At 38.5% G+C, this 18,763-nt stretch overlaps 1 protein-coding gene across 1 annotated transcript in view; it reads left to right on the top strand.

The window, feature by feature from the left end:
- tmem145 (transmembrane protein 145) overlaps positions 1 to 18,763 on the top strand; it is a 71,209-nt gene that overhangs the window by 9,006 nt on the left and 43,440 nt on the right. Inside the window, exon 2 of the mRNA XM_024267625.2 lies at positions 17,368 to 17,442. Within this exon, the coding sequence (XP_024123393.1) occupies positions 17,368 to 17,442 (75 nt within the window). The remainder of the gene's footprint in view (positions 1 to 17,367; positions 17,443 to 18,763) is intronic.

Here is an 18,763-nt window from a genome sequence, read left to right as displayed (position 1 = left end):
CCCCCTCACAACCGAGGGGTCTGTATCCCTCCGCTTGGAGGGTTGGCCCTTAAAGGACGATTTCGGACAACCCTAGCACTACAAATGCCCCCACAAATAGAGGGGAAGGGAAGAATTCGGATTCATGCATAGATTGCGACACCAACTCTATGGAATCCCAGCATGACGTGATCGAAACGCTTCCTCTAGTTTTAACTTTGTGCATGGGTGGGATTTCATTTAAAGTTGGCCTTTGGCAAAATGTGCAAATAAGCGGGAAAAACAACCTTGACATGATGACAGCTTCATTAAATACCAATTATATTTTTGGATAGAAAAAAACAATTAAAGGAAGTCATCCCAGTGTAAATATTAGGAGTGTGAATTTATCCACAATTTTAAATATGTTTCTGTCTGTAAGTATGTCTAATTTCCTTCATTATTAGGACTATTTTAGATGGGAGTGAATGTGAACTGACTTGTTTACCCGATGATCTCTTGGTTTATTGACTTGATCCAGCTACCTTTGTTGTAAAACAGTATTTTCAGGGTTTAGACCTTGGTCTCACCATGCAGAACTTTGAAAGTCACGGACATATCTTTGGATTTGACTTTGAAGAACAGTTTGAGAAGTTGTTACAGATAGCACAACTCAATCAGATTTTCTTTATCTCTTTTTAATGAGGACATTCTGATTAGATACAGGTGTCATGGCGGTGTGTGTTTGCCAGGCAGGTTGGTGCGTGCACGAAGGGAAGTGTTTCTGTGTCTCTCCATATGCTTGCTTTAATGTGTTTGTGTATGTATGTGTGTTTGCGTGTCTGCAGAATCTGTGTGCACAATAACGTCCCCTCCAAACAGGCAGAAAAGGACAGAGTTTGAGTGTGCCCGTGTGAGCGAGTGTTTATGCACTGCAGCAGTGTGTAACCCTGACTAATGAATCATTGAAAAGCCCAGCGGTCCAGGGGTGACTTGACTAGCTGATTGGTAATTAATTGTTAATGAGGCTTAGCAAGCAAACATGGATCTTGGGAGACAGAGAAAATGACTGAAAAACCTCATAGATAAAAGAGCAGAAACCAGGAGGCTTGAATCAGGAATGAAAGCAGAAGAGAGCGTCTGTGAGGTGCTGAATTGACCAGATACTGCATCAAGGCATAGCCCTTGATTAATGGGGTGTACAAACACACACGCGCATGTGCAACCGCTCACACTCTGGGAGGTGGCTGAGTGACTCTGCATTACAATGCAGTGGCCTTGAGGAAACAGGAGAACTAAAAGCAGATTAAGGTAGACACTTCATCCACTGTTGCTGCTCTCCTGTGATTCAGAGACACGCATGGCGACTCTAAGCTAACTAGTGGTTATTTCTGTTGGTGGTAGACGGCAGTGAAATTGCTAAACCCCTGCTTTGAATTCTGCTTACAGCTATCGGGTGCTGCACAGACCCGCTGTGGCTTCATCAAGTTTAGCTGTTTGCCTTCAAAATATTTTGTCTAAATTGGCCCTTCCTGTAAGTGTCTAACCAGTAAAGCCTTGGTCACAATTGCCCTTATGGGTGGATACGGACTGTTTGTGGACAAAAGTAGGGTAAAAAATATGAAACTGCTCTGTGAGCCTGTAGGGAGAAAATGTTCATGCACATTTCTTTTTCTAAGGGTATGAACACTTAATATGAATGGCTGAAGTAGGTGAGATGCAGGCATATTGTTCGGACTTTTCCTTTTTTTTAAGCCCCCAAATCCTATGCACCATGCAATCAATAAGTGTGCACTCATTGCTTGCCTCTTGCACACCTGTGGGGTCATTGTTGTAGCCTGACTGTTAGACATGAGGAAATTACCCAACCAGAGCGTAGTTTTCATTCAATTTTATTTAAAAAGGCAAATATTGCATGGCAGTTGTCTCCAACATGCTTCACATCGGTAGTTGTCCAAAAACATAAAATCACTCCTAAAATATAAACAATAGCTGATTGCTAAACTAAACCAAACATACTAAACTAAACTGGACATTTCTCCCCTTAGACCAGGGGTGTCCAAAGTCAGTCCTCGAGGGCCGGCCTCCTGCTGGTTTTCCATAAACCCTGACTTATCTGCTGCTGATTATCTGGATCAGGTGTGTTTGGCCAAAAAGGAGCTTTAATGGCAGGTTGGATGGAAAACATGTAGGACATTGGCCCTTGAGGACTGACGTTGGGCACCCCTGCCTTCGGTCTCGGTAAGGAAAAAGCTTAAAAAAAAAAAAAAAAATCCTCAAGTAAGTCCACACAAAAGAGAGATCATCTCCTCTCCCAGGACTGACAGGTGATGTACAAGGACTGTTAAAAAGAATTAGCTTAAATAACTCAACAACTACACGTTTGAGTTGTGTAACAGATTGGCTTCCTCCAGATGGAACTGGGACAGCTGGGGATGTGAGACAAGCCAGAGGCGAGGTCCACGCCCAAGGACAGGAGCACGCACTGGGATTTTCCCCACTCCCATGGAGAGGGCCTGTGCGGTGGCACAGTGGTTAGTGCTCTTGCATCACAGCAAGAAGGTCCCTGGTTCAAGTCCAGGCTTTGGGACCTGAGACGCCAGCGTGTGACTCCGGTGACTACAGTTACCTCTCACCGTCCAAAAACATGCTTCTAGATTAATTGGTTATTCTAAATGAGTAATCAATAGGTGTGAGTGTGTGACTGTGGCCTTGTGACAGACTAGCGACCTGTCCAGGGTGTATCCCATCAGTGTCCATCGACAGAGACAAAAAAAACTGATAAGAAGATAACTCCCTTGGAGGGGAGTGGGAAAGAGGACAACAAATGAATCACACTGCACCAAATAGAGGCATGGAGTGTCTGAGGGAATTCTACAGGCACTTGCATACCACCTGCACACGCTGTTACTGGTTATCCCTGCCCTTAGACCCTCCCTCCCGGTAAGGAAAAATTCCTAAAAAAACATGAGTCAGGAAAAAAGTAGAAACCTTAGGGGATTACCACATGAAGGAGAGATCCTATCTCAGGACGGACAGGCGATACCAGAACTATTAAGATGCATCCGCTTCAGTTTACAATTTTCCAGGTGCCCAGACAACTCAAGAACCACCAGCATGCGTATGGGTGCATGTGACAAAGGCTTAAGCAGCCTACAAGGAAGTTTCTGTTCCAAATTTGCCTTCAGCTTTGATGCTACATTCACACGGGGCCCTGTGATGCACATCCAAGAAAGCATATGTGGTGTTGAAACTGAATCATTGCTACTTGATACTAGTGCATGTACTTGAAGTTGAAAGAGGATTGGTGCAAATGATCAAAGTGGTGCAAATATATTGAATCTTAATTTTTTTAAATATTTTATTTATGTATTTATTTATTTATTTATTTTTTTTTATTGCTCTATTCCTTGCTGTCATATAATTCCGGCCGGGAACAAGCTGAAATTTTTAATTTATCCTCCACAATCAATTTTCAAACGGTTGACGCTTCAATGGATCTAAGTTGAAGTTGGTTTATCTTACACTTCAATGGACGTGCATTTTGTACATAGAGCCCAAAAATGGTCTTAGAAATGTGCATAGCGGCACAATCTTGCATTTACACACATTTACACAGACTTTCGGTTGCTTGAACCCTTGTTGCAGAGGTCAGTGTGAATGTAGCTTTAAATGTAGCTGACTTGTAAAGATCTGCGTATTTTTGCCAATCAGAATTAACATGAAATTACAATTTTCTTTTGTAGGTTTTAAATCAGATTTTCATCACAGACATTAGAGCAGCTAAATTACCATCCCGTAGCAGTGATTCCCAGTTTTTTGCCTGAGGTTTACTCTGATTAAAAAGGAGTTACTTGTTGGCTTTGAACCTTGAAGACGATCTCTGTACAACTTTGATAAACAAACATTTTCTACAGTTTCTTTGAGATTCATTGGGATGGTTCCCCTCAGTTGATGGTTAATAATTTTGGAAGACACCAGCTGCATTGTGTTGTATTAATGTCTCTTTTTTTAGTTGCAATATTCACACGGAGGAAACATTTCACCAGAGTTTGATGGAGCCATCTAGATTGTTGTCAGTAAGATCAAAAGCCTGGGTCTGTCATGACGTGCGTTTCTATCAGAGCCTGTGGCACTTCTGCTATGGCAACATTTATGCAGAAAAATAGGTTGCTATAAAGCAAAATATGCTGCCTTCCAGATGAAACTCTTGCTTTAATTACCCAGATAAAGGAAATGTCTGGAAATATTTCATGCTTTTCAGTGAAAATGAGAATCCTTCATGGTGTCTCTGCTCTACAGTCCTGTCCTCAGTACTGTGTTAAGCAAATTAAGTAAAAAAAAAAAACGAGCAAAAATGTAGGAATGACCAAACTGATTACTCTAGTGTTTCCCATCTGGCTATGTGAGATGAGACCAAATGACACATGAAACGTATTATCTTGGATCCTTAGATTCAGTAGATTGATCATTAACATTAAAAAGGCTTTTTTCTTTATCATGTAAAACATTTTAATTTTTTTTATTACATTTTGGATTGTTTGGACGAATTTCAATTCCAAAGCATGAAGACTATAACAGTGCCATTTAAATGGGATTAAATAAATTAAAAAGCTTGTCTCCCATTCTTTTTTTGTTAGCCTGTGTTCTCCTTTGTTAGTGTTTTTTTTTTGTTAATGAACCTGTTAACATCTTAAAATGTTGCAATCCTTATATTTATGTACTTGGTATATAAGCATCTCATAGTTCAAGCTCTTATTCAGCCAAAGCGAGGTGCTTATTGTTGTTGGAACCAACCGCCCTCTTTGTTTCCGCATAGAATTCACAAAATCTGGTCCAAAAGGAAAAACGGCTCTTTGACTGTGTCGCAAAAATACTTACCTGCTTTGTACACAAGCTGACCTCCACCCCGCCTAACACCCTCTGGGACACGGAGGAAGGCCAATTGCAAGCTCTGCCTTATCACCTGACATCAGTGCCTGACCTCACTAAAGCTCACAAAGCTGAGAGGAAGCCAGTCCATGCAGCCAGGCTCCCAGATGTTGTTGAAATCCTCCGAGAAGAGCAGAAAATGATCTGGCAGCATTTCAACGCCTGTAGCTTAAAAATCAAATAATCCACTGACTGGATTCATGTCCGCATACGCTTTCCTGTGCTGGTTTTATGATGTCTCCAATTTATCGCCTTCTTTCACTGCTTCACTAAAGCATTTCACTGTATGAACCTGACTCATTAATAGATCCCAGCTTTCATTTGTGTGTTCAAGATTTTTTTTATTTTTTTGTAATTCGCTGATCGTCTCCTATTGTTGTTGTTACCAGTTCCCTGAGCAGTTCATTATTCTGCCTTTTCATAAAGAAATGGATGCATAAACTGCACGACTGTCTGTGTTTGCCCCCTTTGGTGTGCGCATTCTGAAGCTCAAGAAAAGGAGTCAAATTATCGGCATCATTGTTTGAATCTGCACGCCGCTGCTGAAATCCAAAGGACAAGTGCATGAAAGCCGAACAACATAAAAGTGGTTTTATGTGTGAATAAAGGCTTTTACTTTGATGTTTCTATGGCAGCTGCAAACAAAGGTATGTTGTAGTTTCTATGGCGCTAATGGGTTAGAGAGCTGAAGGAGGGGGGGATGCGGGCTGTTATAGTGTGTATTAAGAAGTGCAGAAACGTGGGATTATACATGTTTCAGATCAGCCATGTTTTGAGTGTTTGTTTTACAAGGAGTGTCCTCAGTGTGCCAAATAACTCCCTCCTCAACTCGTCCACCTTGACCACCCTGCTCTGCTCACTCCAGGGATTCATCTGTGGGTCAGTGCATATCCATGGTTACAACCTCAATGTCCACCAGGACTGAGCACGGAGCTCCCACTTTTAGTGTATATTAGAACCCCAGGCTCCAGCGGCTGACGCTAGCTGGCTAGCAGCGGCTGAATTATAGCTGCGGTTTTGTTTGCTGTGATATATGAAGGCAGCTATGCTGGCAACGCTGCTCTGCTCCTGTTGCACTTTTATTTCTCAGGGTAGAAATTACTGTGCTTGTTTATGTAGTTAGAACGCTGAGCAGAGGTAATTACACTATAATGGTGCATGGGGAGCTGTGTTTGTTGGTCAGGGATCAAAAGTTCATAGCAACCAACTTTAATGTCTATTTTATTGAAGAGGAAGTCTGGCTCTCGGAGGAGAAAGAAATCCGCATTGGTTTTTTTTTGTGTGTGGTTGTAAAATCTGGGTTTTTTTTGTTAACTTCAGACATCATGGCCCCTTCTCAGCTGGTAAACGGGTCTTATTTTCAAATGCTTTTGCAGGTCTTTTCACCCCTTGTTGTTGAGATCTACTCTCGTGCGTATTTCCCATCCCTGTGCTGCTTCTGCTGATTATCTGGATCAGAAGATTCCTTGTTTTGATTAGGTAAATACACCAGATCCAAGTATAAATATGCATTAAACCATCTGCAGTGCAAGCAAAGCAAGGCTGGTGTTTCTTAAGGTGGAACACAAAGGGCAACAGATGACAAATGCTGGGTTTTACTTTGTGGTTGAAACGGCCAAATAACTACCAGAAAATGTGTCATCAATTATGTCATCTGTGGCTACCAAAAATCAATAGCCTGTTTCCTTTTCTGTCTCTGTATTTGTTAGATTTTCTGAATTTTAGGAAGAGAATGAGCAGGTACTTTCAAAGACCAACTCAGATAAAAATTGTGTTTTTAACATGTCCTTTCTAATGAAGGACATTTATTAAGAAAATTAAGCATTTCTGAGTATTTGTCTTTATTTAAATCGTTGTGAATAATTTGCAGACAAAAGAATGCTGTTTGAAATAGTTTAGTCTTGACATAGAAAATACGCCACAAGCTTCCTGCTCCAAGCTCCGCCCTTCAAGTCAACAGTCCCAGGTGGCTCCAAAATTGCTCACCATTTTTGCTACACCAGTAATGTTAGGTTGAGGTGTGAGGGGCTGTAAGATAGTGGGAGAGAGTGTAACTAGATGGAAGGGGGGCGGGCTTACCATGCACCAATGATCCTGCCCACAATTTGGAGTGAATTTCTGTTGAACTCCAGTCACTCTGCAGAAACTAAGTCTTAAAAAAATGACACAAGTTTCCTGATTTTTGCTTAGAAGACCACTGGGAAGGCTTTACAATAGTTTATTAGAAGCTTGGAGTTTAAAAAAAAAAAAAAAAATTGTGAATGCTAGCTGTGCAACTATACATACTTTCATATCTAAATCTCTCACCAAATAATCATCCTAATCAGTCAGATTAAGTTGCAACACTGAAAAACTACATCTTGATTCAAGTTTTTTTTTAAGAGTGGACAAAACCAACTTCACAATACCTACTTTCAAATGTGTTCAGCATATGGTGTTCACACTATACTGTCACTTCCTGATATTAGCTGGTGTCCGCTAGGGCTGGGAATCACTGGGTACGTCACGATATGACACACGGTACGTGGCTCATGGTATCGATGATATTGTGATACTGCGATAATTGGTACAATATTTTTAGGAAAATGTATCCACATTTATTTTTTAGCTTGAACAGTCATAATAAACAACTTGTGTCTTATATTATGCAAGAAATAATAGACACTTTCATGCAAATCAGTGATACTATGTCTTTGACAAGCACTGACACCAATTGAATTGGAATTATCTTTAAAATTTACAATAGGAAACATGAACCGCAGTGCCACTACTTGGTGCAAAATTGTTGTAAACAGAACAAAAATGTTCTACAGCCTCTTCAAATGAAAATAAAATAACCCATTGAGAATCAATCACAGGACTAAATATCGCAATATATATTGCAATATTGATATTTTAGCACACCGCTAATGTCCGCCACCTACAGTTGGACGAAGCTTGATGTAAAATGTCAAAGCGGTTCAAGTCTCGCTCCAGGCTTTTTTTTCACAGCTCTATTTCAATATATTTTTTATTTATTTACCTTTATTTATATATGTATATATGAAAGACTTGGTGTTTATACTGTAATTCCAGCCGGGCTCAAACTGCAATTATTAATTTCTCCTCCATGATCAATGTTCAAACGGTTGTCATGTCCATAAATTGAAAGGGTTGCCATCACTACCAATCACTACCAAACGAGAGCCTCTGATTGGTGGACTTGGTTTAGCTTTCACTGCACGTTCAATGGACGCTCATTTGATACGTAGAGCCTAAAAACGACCGTAGAAACTTGTGTAGCTACGCATGAATGCAAGACTTGAATGGAGAAGCCTGAAGCGTGCGTGTACATGAGTTTATATAGACTTTTCTTTGGAAGTGGCCGTGAATGCAGCACAAAGCTGCAACAGTTGTGGAGGGTTGTATTGTCCTAAATATGGTGATTTGAGAGAAATGCTTGAAGGAAGATAAAAACCCAGCTGGCACATGACTTTTTTAGTATAATCCTCTATTTATTCACATTGAAATACCTGCATCTTCTCATGACTTTATATCTTCTTATATATAGCTTCTCCACTCGATTGGGGTTATGGAGAATGGAGCTTGTGGTCCACCAAGTGTATTTTCTACATCTCTATTTCAAACGACAGAAAAATCCTATTTATTATTATTATTACATTTTTCCCATGTTTTTGAATTTGGTCTTTTTCAGATTTTACTATCTATTAACTTTATTCTGTTCCCTCTATCAGTGTATAGATCACTTTGCATCTTTGCTTTCACGGATGTGAACTTCATTAGCTAAATGGTTCACGGGAGATCCTTGTTTTCAGGAGAATCGTAGTTCATTTATGTCCAGGTGAGCTTTCCACCTGCACTAACAAGCGGCTTAATGTGCAAAGAAACAAATGCTGAATGCACTAATGTGCCCCTATTGTGCTGAAATCTGCTGTTTTGCTTCCTTGTTATCATAATGGTGCTACATTCATGGGTGGTACACCTCTTGACATTTCTGGAGCTGTGAGTCCCAACTCTTTGTATACTGGCTCTTATGGTTGCAGTGTTTGCTGCAGCCTTTTTTTTAGAAAAGATAAATGACTTCATGAAGGACTCCACCTTTTAATTGCTAAAGAACACAATGCTTAAGTCCAGAGCAAGATATTAAAGTCAACTAAACATATTTGTATCACTACAGTAGCAAATTCTATTAATTAATTGTATTAAAAGCTTTATTGATCTTTTTTAAGCATGGTTAAATATGCACCAGTGTAGATAATTCCACGAGTTAGACTTGCATAATACTTCCTGGAAGCTACAAATTCCTCCTATCCATTTTCTTGTCTATTAAACTATATTTCTCTTCTGCTCCTACTTACTCCCTGAAGATGAGAAGGCTCAAAGAATCAGTAAAAACTGCTGAAGACGAGGCTGCAGCTCAATATGACTGTTTAGAGTGCAGAGGCTTGCACGTAATCAGAGATATCAGCCAAGTAAGTGTTCTCATAAGGCCTCAGTGGATCCTTGAAAACAATACAGCCCGGCCACAGCCTGTTCCCCAGCTTCCAACCGCCAAATGAGATTCATGCGTCCACAGACGTGACTTCACAATACTTTAGTTTTTGCTCAAGCAGTGAATTCTTAATTACAAACTACACCAAAATAAATATATATTTTTAGTAATTGTGTAAAATTACATTTCGTTTGAGGCGTTGACACAGATAGCTAACTTTTTTTTTGCTGCACAAAAGTTGTGTTTATTCACACTTCATTTTAAGACTGAAAATACATTTAATTTTAGTGTAGTTTTGTAAGAAAATGCAACAGACTAAAATGATTATTGATTCCTGCCTTACTCACTGCTCATTAGCTTGAGCATCAGATCAACAGGAATAACTGGAAACCAGTCAGGACCAATGTGGTGGACCCATCAGCTGTTATGCTACGTACACACTGGCATGTGTTCAAAAACGTGCTGATTTGGGTTTTGTTGGGATACACGGTTCACACTTGACTGTCAAAACTAGCCTGAGTTGGGAATCTTGAGGGACCACATGATTTGATTACAGTTCAGGAGGCATTCGATTATGAAATGATTCGATTATGAAACAATTATCAATGAATCCAGATCTGCCTTCTTTTTTTTTTTTTTTTTTTTTTTATAGAAATGTTTCTCTTTAGAAGACACTAAACCAATATGACTCACTTTTCTCCACCAGTGCATTTATAAAGAAACAAGATTGAAAACAAAAATTCTGACATGAAAAATATTTTGTTTGATAATCAAAAATTGTTCAAGCATCAAAGGGAAAAATGTTCCCTGAACTCAACAACCTTAAATTAGATAATGTTGTGTTTTATCATTAGACCATCTTAAATGAAACGTTCTTTAACTCACGTCAAACCAAATAGTGTTTAGCTAGCCGCACATTGTGATTTCGCAAATTTGTTGTGTTTTCTACAAATTAAATTTCGGCGTGACATAACTTGCATATAGAGTGATTTTTAAGCAAGTGAGTCTCAACACTGTGAACGCCAACATGCTTCTAAATGATCGCTTTAAGTGAAGTCAGGGCCGGTCGGATGATGATTTCTGGGAGGTCCGTCATTTTGTGTGCCCTGTAAAAATGTCAGAGTGAAAGGTATGTTGCTTTACTTTAAATCATATACATCTTTTCGATTATCGAATATTTAAAATTCATAAAACGATTCAGAATCACATATGGATCATAACTGATGCAGTTGAAATCCCCCATCCACCGCCGCAGACACCACTAATACTAGCGCATGTACTTGCAGTTTGAAAAGATTTTGTGCAAAAAGTCATAACGACACAAATCTCATGAATGTCCAGGCTTTTTTTTTCCCAGCTCTATTCCGATTTATGAAGGACTTTGTGTCGCAATAATTAATTTCTCCTCCATGATCAACTTTCTAACTGTTGGCACTTTTATGATTTAAAAGTGACGTCATCCAAAGAAAAAAAGGCCTGAAATGTTTTGTATTGATGCACGAACCTGAGAGTTTTGAAGCCTATATATACGTATATGCGCGTTTATAATGGCTTTTCATTGGAAGTGGTCGCTTGAACCCATTTTGTCCGAGGGCGGTGTGAACACAATCTCACCTTTTAAGGTTGAGTTGTATGCTCAACAGTCTAAACTGACAAAAAGCCTTTTGTATGTCAAAGTTTGTGCAACAATGCCAACATAACTTTTGTTGCAGGTGCTGTTGAATTAACTTATTTGTGTTATAGAACCGGCATAATTGTGTATTTAGGTAAAATGAGAAACTTCTGGTTGAAAGTCAGAATTGACTATTATTGTGATTTCAATGGCTGACAGCAGGTGTATAATGCAAACTTTCAATGGAGAAACCTCACATTTAAACTGCTGCACTTACATAAAAATCAAACTTCAGAAGGTCTGCATCTTTATTGTACAGCAAGTTTGATCTGCAGACAGTTTAAAAGGAATATCTGCTGAATCACACAGCAGATGCCACATTCTGATGTAGCCTTGAAGCGGTACCTTTCCCCCACGGTTGTTCACAAAGTGAGATAAATTCAGATTGCTTGACAGCCACTGTATGCTCAACAAACTCTAACTCGATCAACCTGAACTGGTGGAATGTCACATCAAACATCCCCAGATGGTAATACTGTAATGGAATGGAAGAACAACAGACACATACGGATGTTAGAGTGACTAAGGGACTACTTTAGTGACTTGAAATGAGTTAGTAAAAGGATGGGCTCAGAGGGACGTAGTCCTGCTTGTTTTCTAACTTAATAGCTTTGTGCTAATTGACTGGTGACATTTGATCCAGGAAATCAGCTGTGAGTAGGGCACGAATGTCTGGAAACCATGCAGACTCACCGACTGGAGTTGCCCATCCCTGTGAATATTAAAAAAAAAAAGTAAAAATGAAACTTTTGAATTAAAATTTCTCCTATTAAATATTTTCATTCATTTTGGCTTTTTTAATTTCAAAAATCAAAAAGGATAATAGAAATGCTTTTCAGAGTTTTATTGAAATAATTAACCCTTTAAAACCTGAGGCTTACACACAACATCTTTAACAAACTAACTTTTCAACCTTTAACAACACTTTTCGCCCTCGGAATCTGCTGGAATTAAGTTAATCGTGTTAACAATTAAAAAATTACAGTAAATCAAAGAACATAAACACTGGAGCTCTGGTGTTAAAGGGTTTTTTTAAGTTGCAGAAAAGTACAAGGGAAAACATTTAGGAAAAAAACGTAAATTTCAGATTTGTATATTATTCAAATCTCAATGTATATATGTTCATCTTATAAACAACTATTGATATAATGGGCTTAAAATGTTAAACATATACTTCGTATTGTTTGTGTACTGTTTTTTTTAACATTTACTGCCTTGTTACACAACTATTTTTGCATTTTATTGATTTTTGTGTTTTTATATTTAGTCTTTCCTTTTTTTTCGACATAAGATTTTAATTAAATAATATACATCAACAACCTTTTAAGAGAAATAGGGTCATATAAATCTAATAAGAGTATTTTGTTTCAGGTTTCACTTACCTATCAGCAATGTGCTGCATTGAAGATCACTTTTTACAGAGAAAAAAAGGTGTAATACACATCATCACATTTTTTTTCTTTTTATTTTTCCTCTGGCATTTGTCTGCACCTTCTTCAGAGAGCCTGCAGCTCACAAAGTGGGGCAGGAGGCAAAGGAAAAAAGTGTAATTACCCGTTTGTGTCAGTAGAGAAACAGAATACCTCCTGCTTTTATAGCTTTTTGGACAACATTTCAGAGAAATAATTTCCTCCAAGTTAGTTTATTTTTTTCCCCTTCCTAAAAAGGAAGCGTACAACCTCAGTCTGCCTCCCGGTGCTTGAGTGGCTCTGATACTTTATCAGAAAGGTAACTGGAAAGAAGCTGCAAAGTGGCACATCATTATACAACACGGTCAACCGAGCCCAGGTTGTTTCTGCAAAAAGTCGCCCAATAATAATTGAATGTGTTACTGAGCTGCGGCTTGGATCTGTGCACAAATGTAGAAGCCTTCACTGTGTGACTCGCTGTGGTTGATCTTTTCTGTTCTATTAGGCGCATAATAAACCAGAAAATGTTCGCCTAAGCAGCTGAGGTCAGTCTAACAATTATAATGGTAAAAGTCTTGGTCATCTAATTAAATCTTCTTCACTTTTTTATGACCAGTCTGTTTCCTAATTTCCAACAACTTCTGCAAAAATCTTATTTAATATACTGAGAATATAATGGAGACTATGGTTGTATTTTTCTGGTAATAAATAGTTCATAAATGCCATCTCCTCAGCTTGTTAAATCTGAAATCTTCAAGCAGTAATTGCTTTAAAAGAGCTCGCTTCCACAAGTTGGAGACGAGTTGATGTTGATGCCAGCTTCAGTGGCTGTAGATCTTTAAAAACGATGCAGGGTTCATTTCTCTCTTATTAAAGTAGTTATATTTTCTTTACACAAAACTGTCTCCACCCCTATCACACCAGGTAACTGTTGCACTTGATACGTTTTGTCACAAGATGCTGGAAATTGATATGCAACACTCTGTTCTTTCCACTAATAGATAGATTTGCCTCTGATATAGAAGGGTGCTTCTGCAACAAAACAGGACTCCAAAAAAAGAAAAAAAAAGAAAGCTGTAACACAAAGCCGACCTTTTACACTAAAAGATGGTTTCACCATTAACCCACCTTTAAGATGGCTCCACCTTTGTTACAAAACTGCCTCTGTAATAAGAAGTTGTTTCTACCTCTAACAGAAATCATTACCAAAGAGCTGTGTCTACGTCTGTAGCAGAGAGTCACTACTGTTACAAAAATCTGCCTCTACATCTGTATTAAACAGGTAGCTCCAGCTCTGTGACAAAAATCTGTGTCTGTAACAAGCAGCTTTCTCCACCTCTGCATCAAAAAGCTGATTTCCCTACTGTAACAAAAGCTCCCTCTTCCACTCTATCAGAAATATTTCTACATTTGTAACAAACAGCTGGGTCAACTACTGTTGGAAAAAGATGGCTCTACCTGTGTAACACCAATCTGGCTCCGCCTCTGCAACACCAATCCGGCTCCACATCTGTAACACAAATCCGGCTCCGCCTCTGTGACACAAATCCGGCTCCGCCTCTGTGACACCAATCCGGCTCCACCTCTGTAACACCAATCCGGCTCCACCTCTGTAACACAAATCCGGCTCCGCCTCTGTAACACCAATCCGGCTCCGCCTCTGTGACACAAATCCTGGTCCGCCTCCGTAACACAAATCCGGCTCCGCCTCCGTAACACAAATTCGTCTCCGCCTCCGTAACACAAATCCTGGTCCGCCTCCGTAACACAAATCCGACTCCGTCTCCGTAACACAAATCCGACTCCGCCTCCGTAACACAAGTTCGGCTCCACCTCCGTAACACAAATCCAGCTCCGCCTCCGTAACACAAATCCAGCTCCGCCTCCGTAACACAAATCCGGCTCCGCCTCTGTAACACAAATCCAGCTCAGCCTCCGTAACACAAATTTGGCTCCGCCTCTGTAACACAAATCCGGCTCCGCCTCTGTAACAGAAATCCAACTCCGCCTTTGTAACACAATTCCGGCTCCGCCTCTGTAACACAAATCCAGCTCCGCCTCTGTAACACAAAACCCGGCTCCGCCTCTGTAACACAAATCCGGCTCCGCCTCTCCAACAGAGCTCTAGCTCTGCCTCTATGTAACAAAAATCTGGCTCTGTGACTGTACCAAACCGTTCACTTAATCTCTGTTACAGAAATCTGACTCTACATCTATTTAAAAAAAAAAAAAAAAGCTGGTTCCACCATCGTAACAAACAGTTGGCTCCACCTCTGTTACCAAAATCTGACATCACCTTTGTAACAGAAATTCGGCTCCGCCTCTGAAGCAAAAATCTGACTCTGTCTGTAACAAACAACTAGCTTCACTACTGTACTGAACGGCTCGCTCCGCCTCTGTAACACAAACTGACTCTATCTTAGTAAACAGCTGGCTCCTCCTCTGTAACAAAGATCTGGCTCTTGCTTTAGGCAAAAAGTAGGTGGTTTTGCATCTGTCTCTACAAACTGTCTCTTTCTCTGACACAGTAGACTAGCTTCTTTTGAGCTATATTGTCAGACTAAGATATTTTTAAATATCACATGGATGATTTGCTTGAGCTTCTATTGCTACAATATGAATATAATTATGAAATCACTCACATTTTCTAAAAAAAAGTACATTATTTTCTAAATATCCATGCATCGTCATACTTTACATGTTTTGCTTTAGCATCTAATCAAGCATGGAGAATGTCCCATATTTAGAGAATACCACTTTAGTCTAACTTTAATCAATTAAATATTTTACCATGAATGAGAAGACATTTATAAAACATTACTCTCATTGAATTAACCATTAATACATTTGCACTAATTTGTCGTATTAATCCAGCAGGATTAGCTGCTTCTATTTATTCCTCCTTCAGACCCGTTCATATGTTCTGTTTTTTCTTCCGTCATGCAGACGGAGAAGTGTGCATGAACCACACAGACTGTAAGTGGTGTGGTCTTTGTGCCACATTCAGCAGTGTGGTCTGTTTTTATCTCCCTGCTGGAGATCACAGGGGACTGTTTGGCCATACTGTGTGCTGCAGCGGCTCACTCTGCATAAAGTCAGTGAAGCTCACCACCAATATGTAGTCTCATTCTACCAAGCTGAAGGCTTAATCTTTTTAAGGACAGACAGAATTTTTTCCTCCATTTTTTTCTCTCTCCTTTTAATGTGCAGAGCAGCACCTTGCTGCCGTCTTTGTTTATTCTAGGTGGAAATTTCACCTCTTGGCAATACGTCTCTCCTCTGTACTTTTTCTTGTTTTTCTCTTCCACCCACTTCATTTATTACCGCCGCTCTGCTTCTTAATGTAATGCTTCTAAAACTGTTAGAACTCCCTTTCAGACTTCCTCCCTCTCGACTCTTTATTGCCCTCTCAATGTCTTTGCCTGCCCTAATTTATTGGCTTCTCTGCAGCTCCTCTTCACTTTTTTTACTTCTCACATCCACACATGCTTCTCTTTGAACCTCCAATTTTTCTAACCATGCTGGCAGCACGGATCCCCACAAATGCACGTCCATCTGTTTGTTTGCCGTTGCTTTAGGTGCCACACTGAACCCTTTAATCCTGTTTGGAGCATTTCATTATCTGTGCATTTATAGTTTGGGGAGGTAGGACGATTTAGCACAAACACTGGGGACTACCGATGGCAAATTAGCTTTAATACCTCCTCATTTCTCAAATGCATTGATCTGTAGGTGTTTTTAAACTTTCATCTGACTTGTGGTTTTGATGAAGATGAAAGAAAAAGTTTTGTGTACCGATAAGAAAACTCACTTTTTGAACTCAGCTCTTGCACGTCTGCTTTTTTCTCCAACAAAAATGATTTTCTTTCCACAAGAGCCCAACATTTATTTACGTTTTACTCTAACTTGCATGTCAAAAAGGCAGCAAATGTGAAATGTTTTGAGAGGAACAGATTTTTTCCAAAGATGTTCAACATCTTTGAATACGCTGAAGAAGTTTGAGTCATTAGCTTCTTATAACTTAATGTATTAGCTTTTTATTAAATACCACTTTATTTATTTTAGCATCATTTTAGTTGTAGATGTCACTGATTAGGACAGAAAAGTCCTCAATTTAATTAGTTATTTGGGAAAGATTGCACACAATGTTCACATGCTTGATGTACTTGTACTCATTTTCACAAACAGAGGATTTTTAAAATTTCAAATTGAAAGAAGTTTTCAAAAACGTTGCTGACTGACTGTTCCACATCCTGCAGCTTTTTATAAATGAATCATTTTGACCTTTTCTGGCTCCCCCGCTCCACACAGGCCCCTCTGGAGACTGCTGTGGGTCTTTGAGTTTTATCTTTTGTCAGATAAATTCCTCCACTGGTTGAAGGCCAAACCACAGTACTCTGTGATTGTTTAAGATCGTCTTGATTTTTTAAGAATAATTCGAAAACTCAGTGAGTCACAACTAAAAAAAACATTAAAACTGTAGATGCCTTGTAGCTCTTTTTTTTTCTTTTTAATAGATCAGCCATTTCTAGTATGGTGACACCAAGATAATAGTCAATATGGGACAAGATGATGCAATAGGCGTATGATGCACCACTACAGTCTGGAATAAGGTCACAGCTTTTAACATTTTATGCTTTGAAAAAAAACCTCCTCTGCTGCAGAGCTGTTCACGTCTCAATGCAAGTTAGAAGAAGTCTGTTTCAGATGAAAATAAAGCTTCATTTTCTCTGTTTTATCATCATATAGCTGCACTAATGTGGTTATTCTGATCAACATTTGCATCATGACGTCATTGTGTCGTCATTCTGTCTGTGTTCAGAAAGATCCTTTTGATGGCTGTTAATTTATTTGAATTTACTGCACAGTGTCTGACACTTTTCTCCTTTTTATGCTTTTTGCAGGATTGGGTATTCCTCACACGCTTTTGTTTTCTTACTGACTTTGGGAGGCTGGATTTTCGATTTCGCTATCCAAAGGTAGAGTAAATGTGTGTGAGTGTGTGTGCTCATTTCAGATTCTGGAAGGCGAGACCTAGTGCTGCAGAATGTAAATTAAACAATACAAAAGGAAAAGCTGTCCTGAAATTATGTGTTTTTTACAAAAACATTTTATTTGAAAGGAAGTTAACAAAGGTCTTGGAAGGCAGCAGTTATGCTAAAAGTTGAAAGTGGCTGGGAAAAAAATACCATTAAATTTGCTGTATCAGAAAATTGCAAGGAAACTTATTTCTAATAAAATATTAATCAGTAGTTTTGAGTTTATTGCGAATTTCTCACTGAATATTTTAATGAATTTCTCAATGAATTGAGTAATTCAGATTTACCTCTCAAAGTACGAAACGGCTTGCATAAAGAAATAAACCAAGTTCATCTCATAGCTTTTTATTTTGAGAATCTACTTTGACATGTTGAAATATTCACTAGAAATATTGACTTAAAGTTAAAATTAAAATCACATAGGTGAAAAACCCTGTGCTGCAACACAAAAATCAACTTTCTCTTTGTGTCAGCGTCAGTGGCGGACTTAACAGTTATGGAGCCCTCAGGCGAACGATCTCTGCAGTAGTTGTATTAAATATTTGTGTCAGGTTTTACAAAAAAAGGAAAAAAGAAACAACAACAAAAAAAAACTGACTTTTACCCTGTAAAATTAGGATATGTTTTCTCATAATTTTCCAGCTTTATTCTCATATAATTTTGACTTTTTCTCATAATTTTAAACTTAATTCTAGTTTAACTGAGACTTTTTAACTCATAATTTTACAGCTTTATTCTTGTACATTTTTTTGCTTTATTCTCATACTGTTATGACTTTGTTCTCATATAATTTTGACTTTTTTCCTCATAATTTAAGAACTTTATTCATGTGTAATTTAGACTTTTAAGTCATAATTTCTTGTGTAATTTACACTTTTTAACTCATAATTTTACAACTTTATACTAATGTTATTTTGACTTTTTAACTTAGATTTTCACAACGTGATTCAAGTATACTTAAGATCTTTTATTCATCATTTTACAACTTCATTTTCGTACATTTCAATGTTTTTCCATATTACTTTATTCTTGTGAAATTTTGACTTTTTTCCCATAATTTTAGGAATTCATCCTCAAAACATTTGACTTTTTTCCCATAATTCTGTTTGTTTTTATTTTTTACTAGTTATGCTTCACTTCGCTTTTAGAAGTGCGCAACAAATTTCTTGCTTGTTCTTTGCCTTTTTTTCATGTTACAACATTTTATCATACTGTTTTTCAGTTTGTTTGTTTTTTAATCTCTTTGAAAAATCTTTCTCGG

The sequence above is a fragment of the Oryzias melastigma genome, linkage group LG16, assembly GCF_002922805.2.
Source record: "Oryzias melastigma strain HK-1 linkage group LG16, ASM292280v2, whole genome shotgun sequence".
Lineage (NCBI taxonomy): Eukaryota > Metazoa > Chordata > Actinopteri > Beloniformes > Adrianichthyidae > Oryzias > Oryzias melastigma.
Note: the sequence above shows the minus strand (reverse complement) of the source record. Positions and strands in the feature narration are given on the sequence as shown.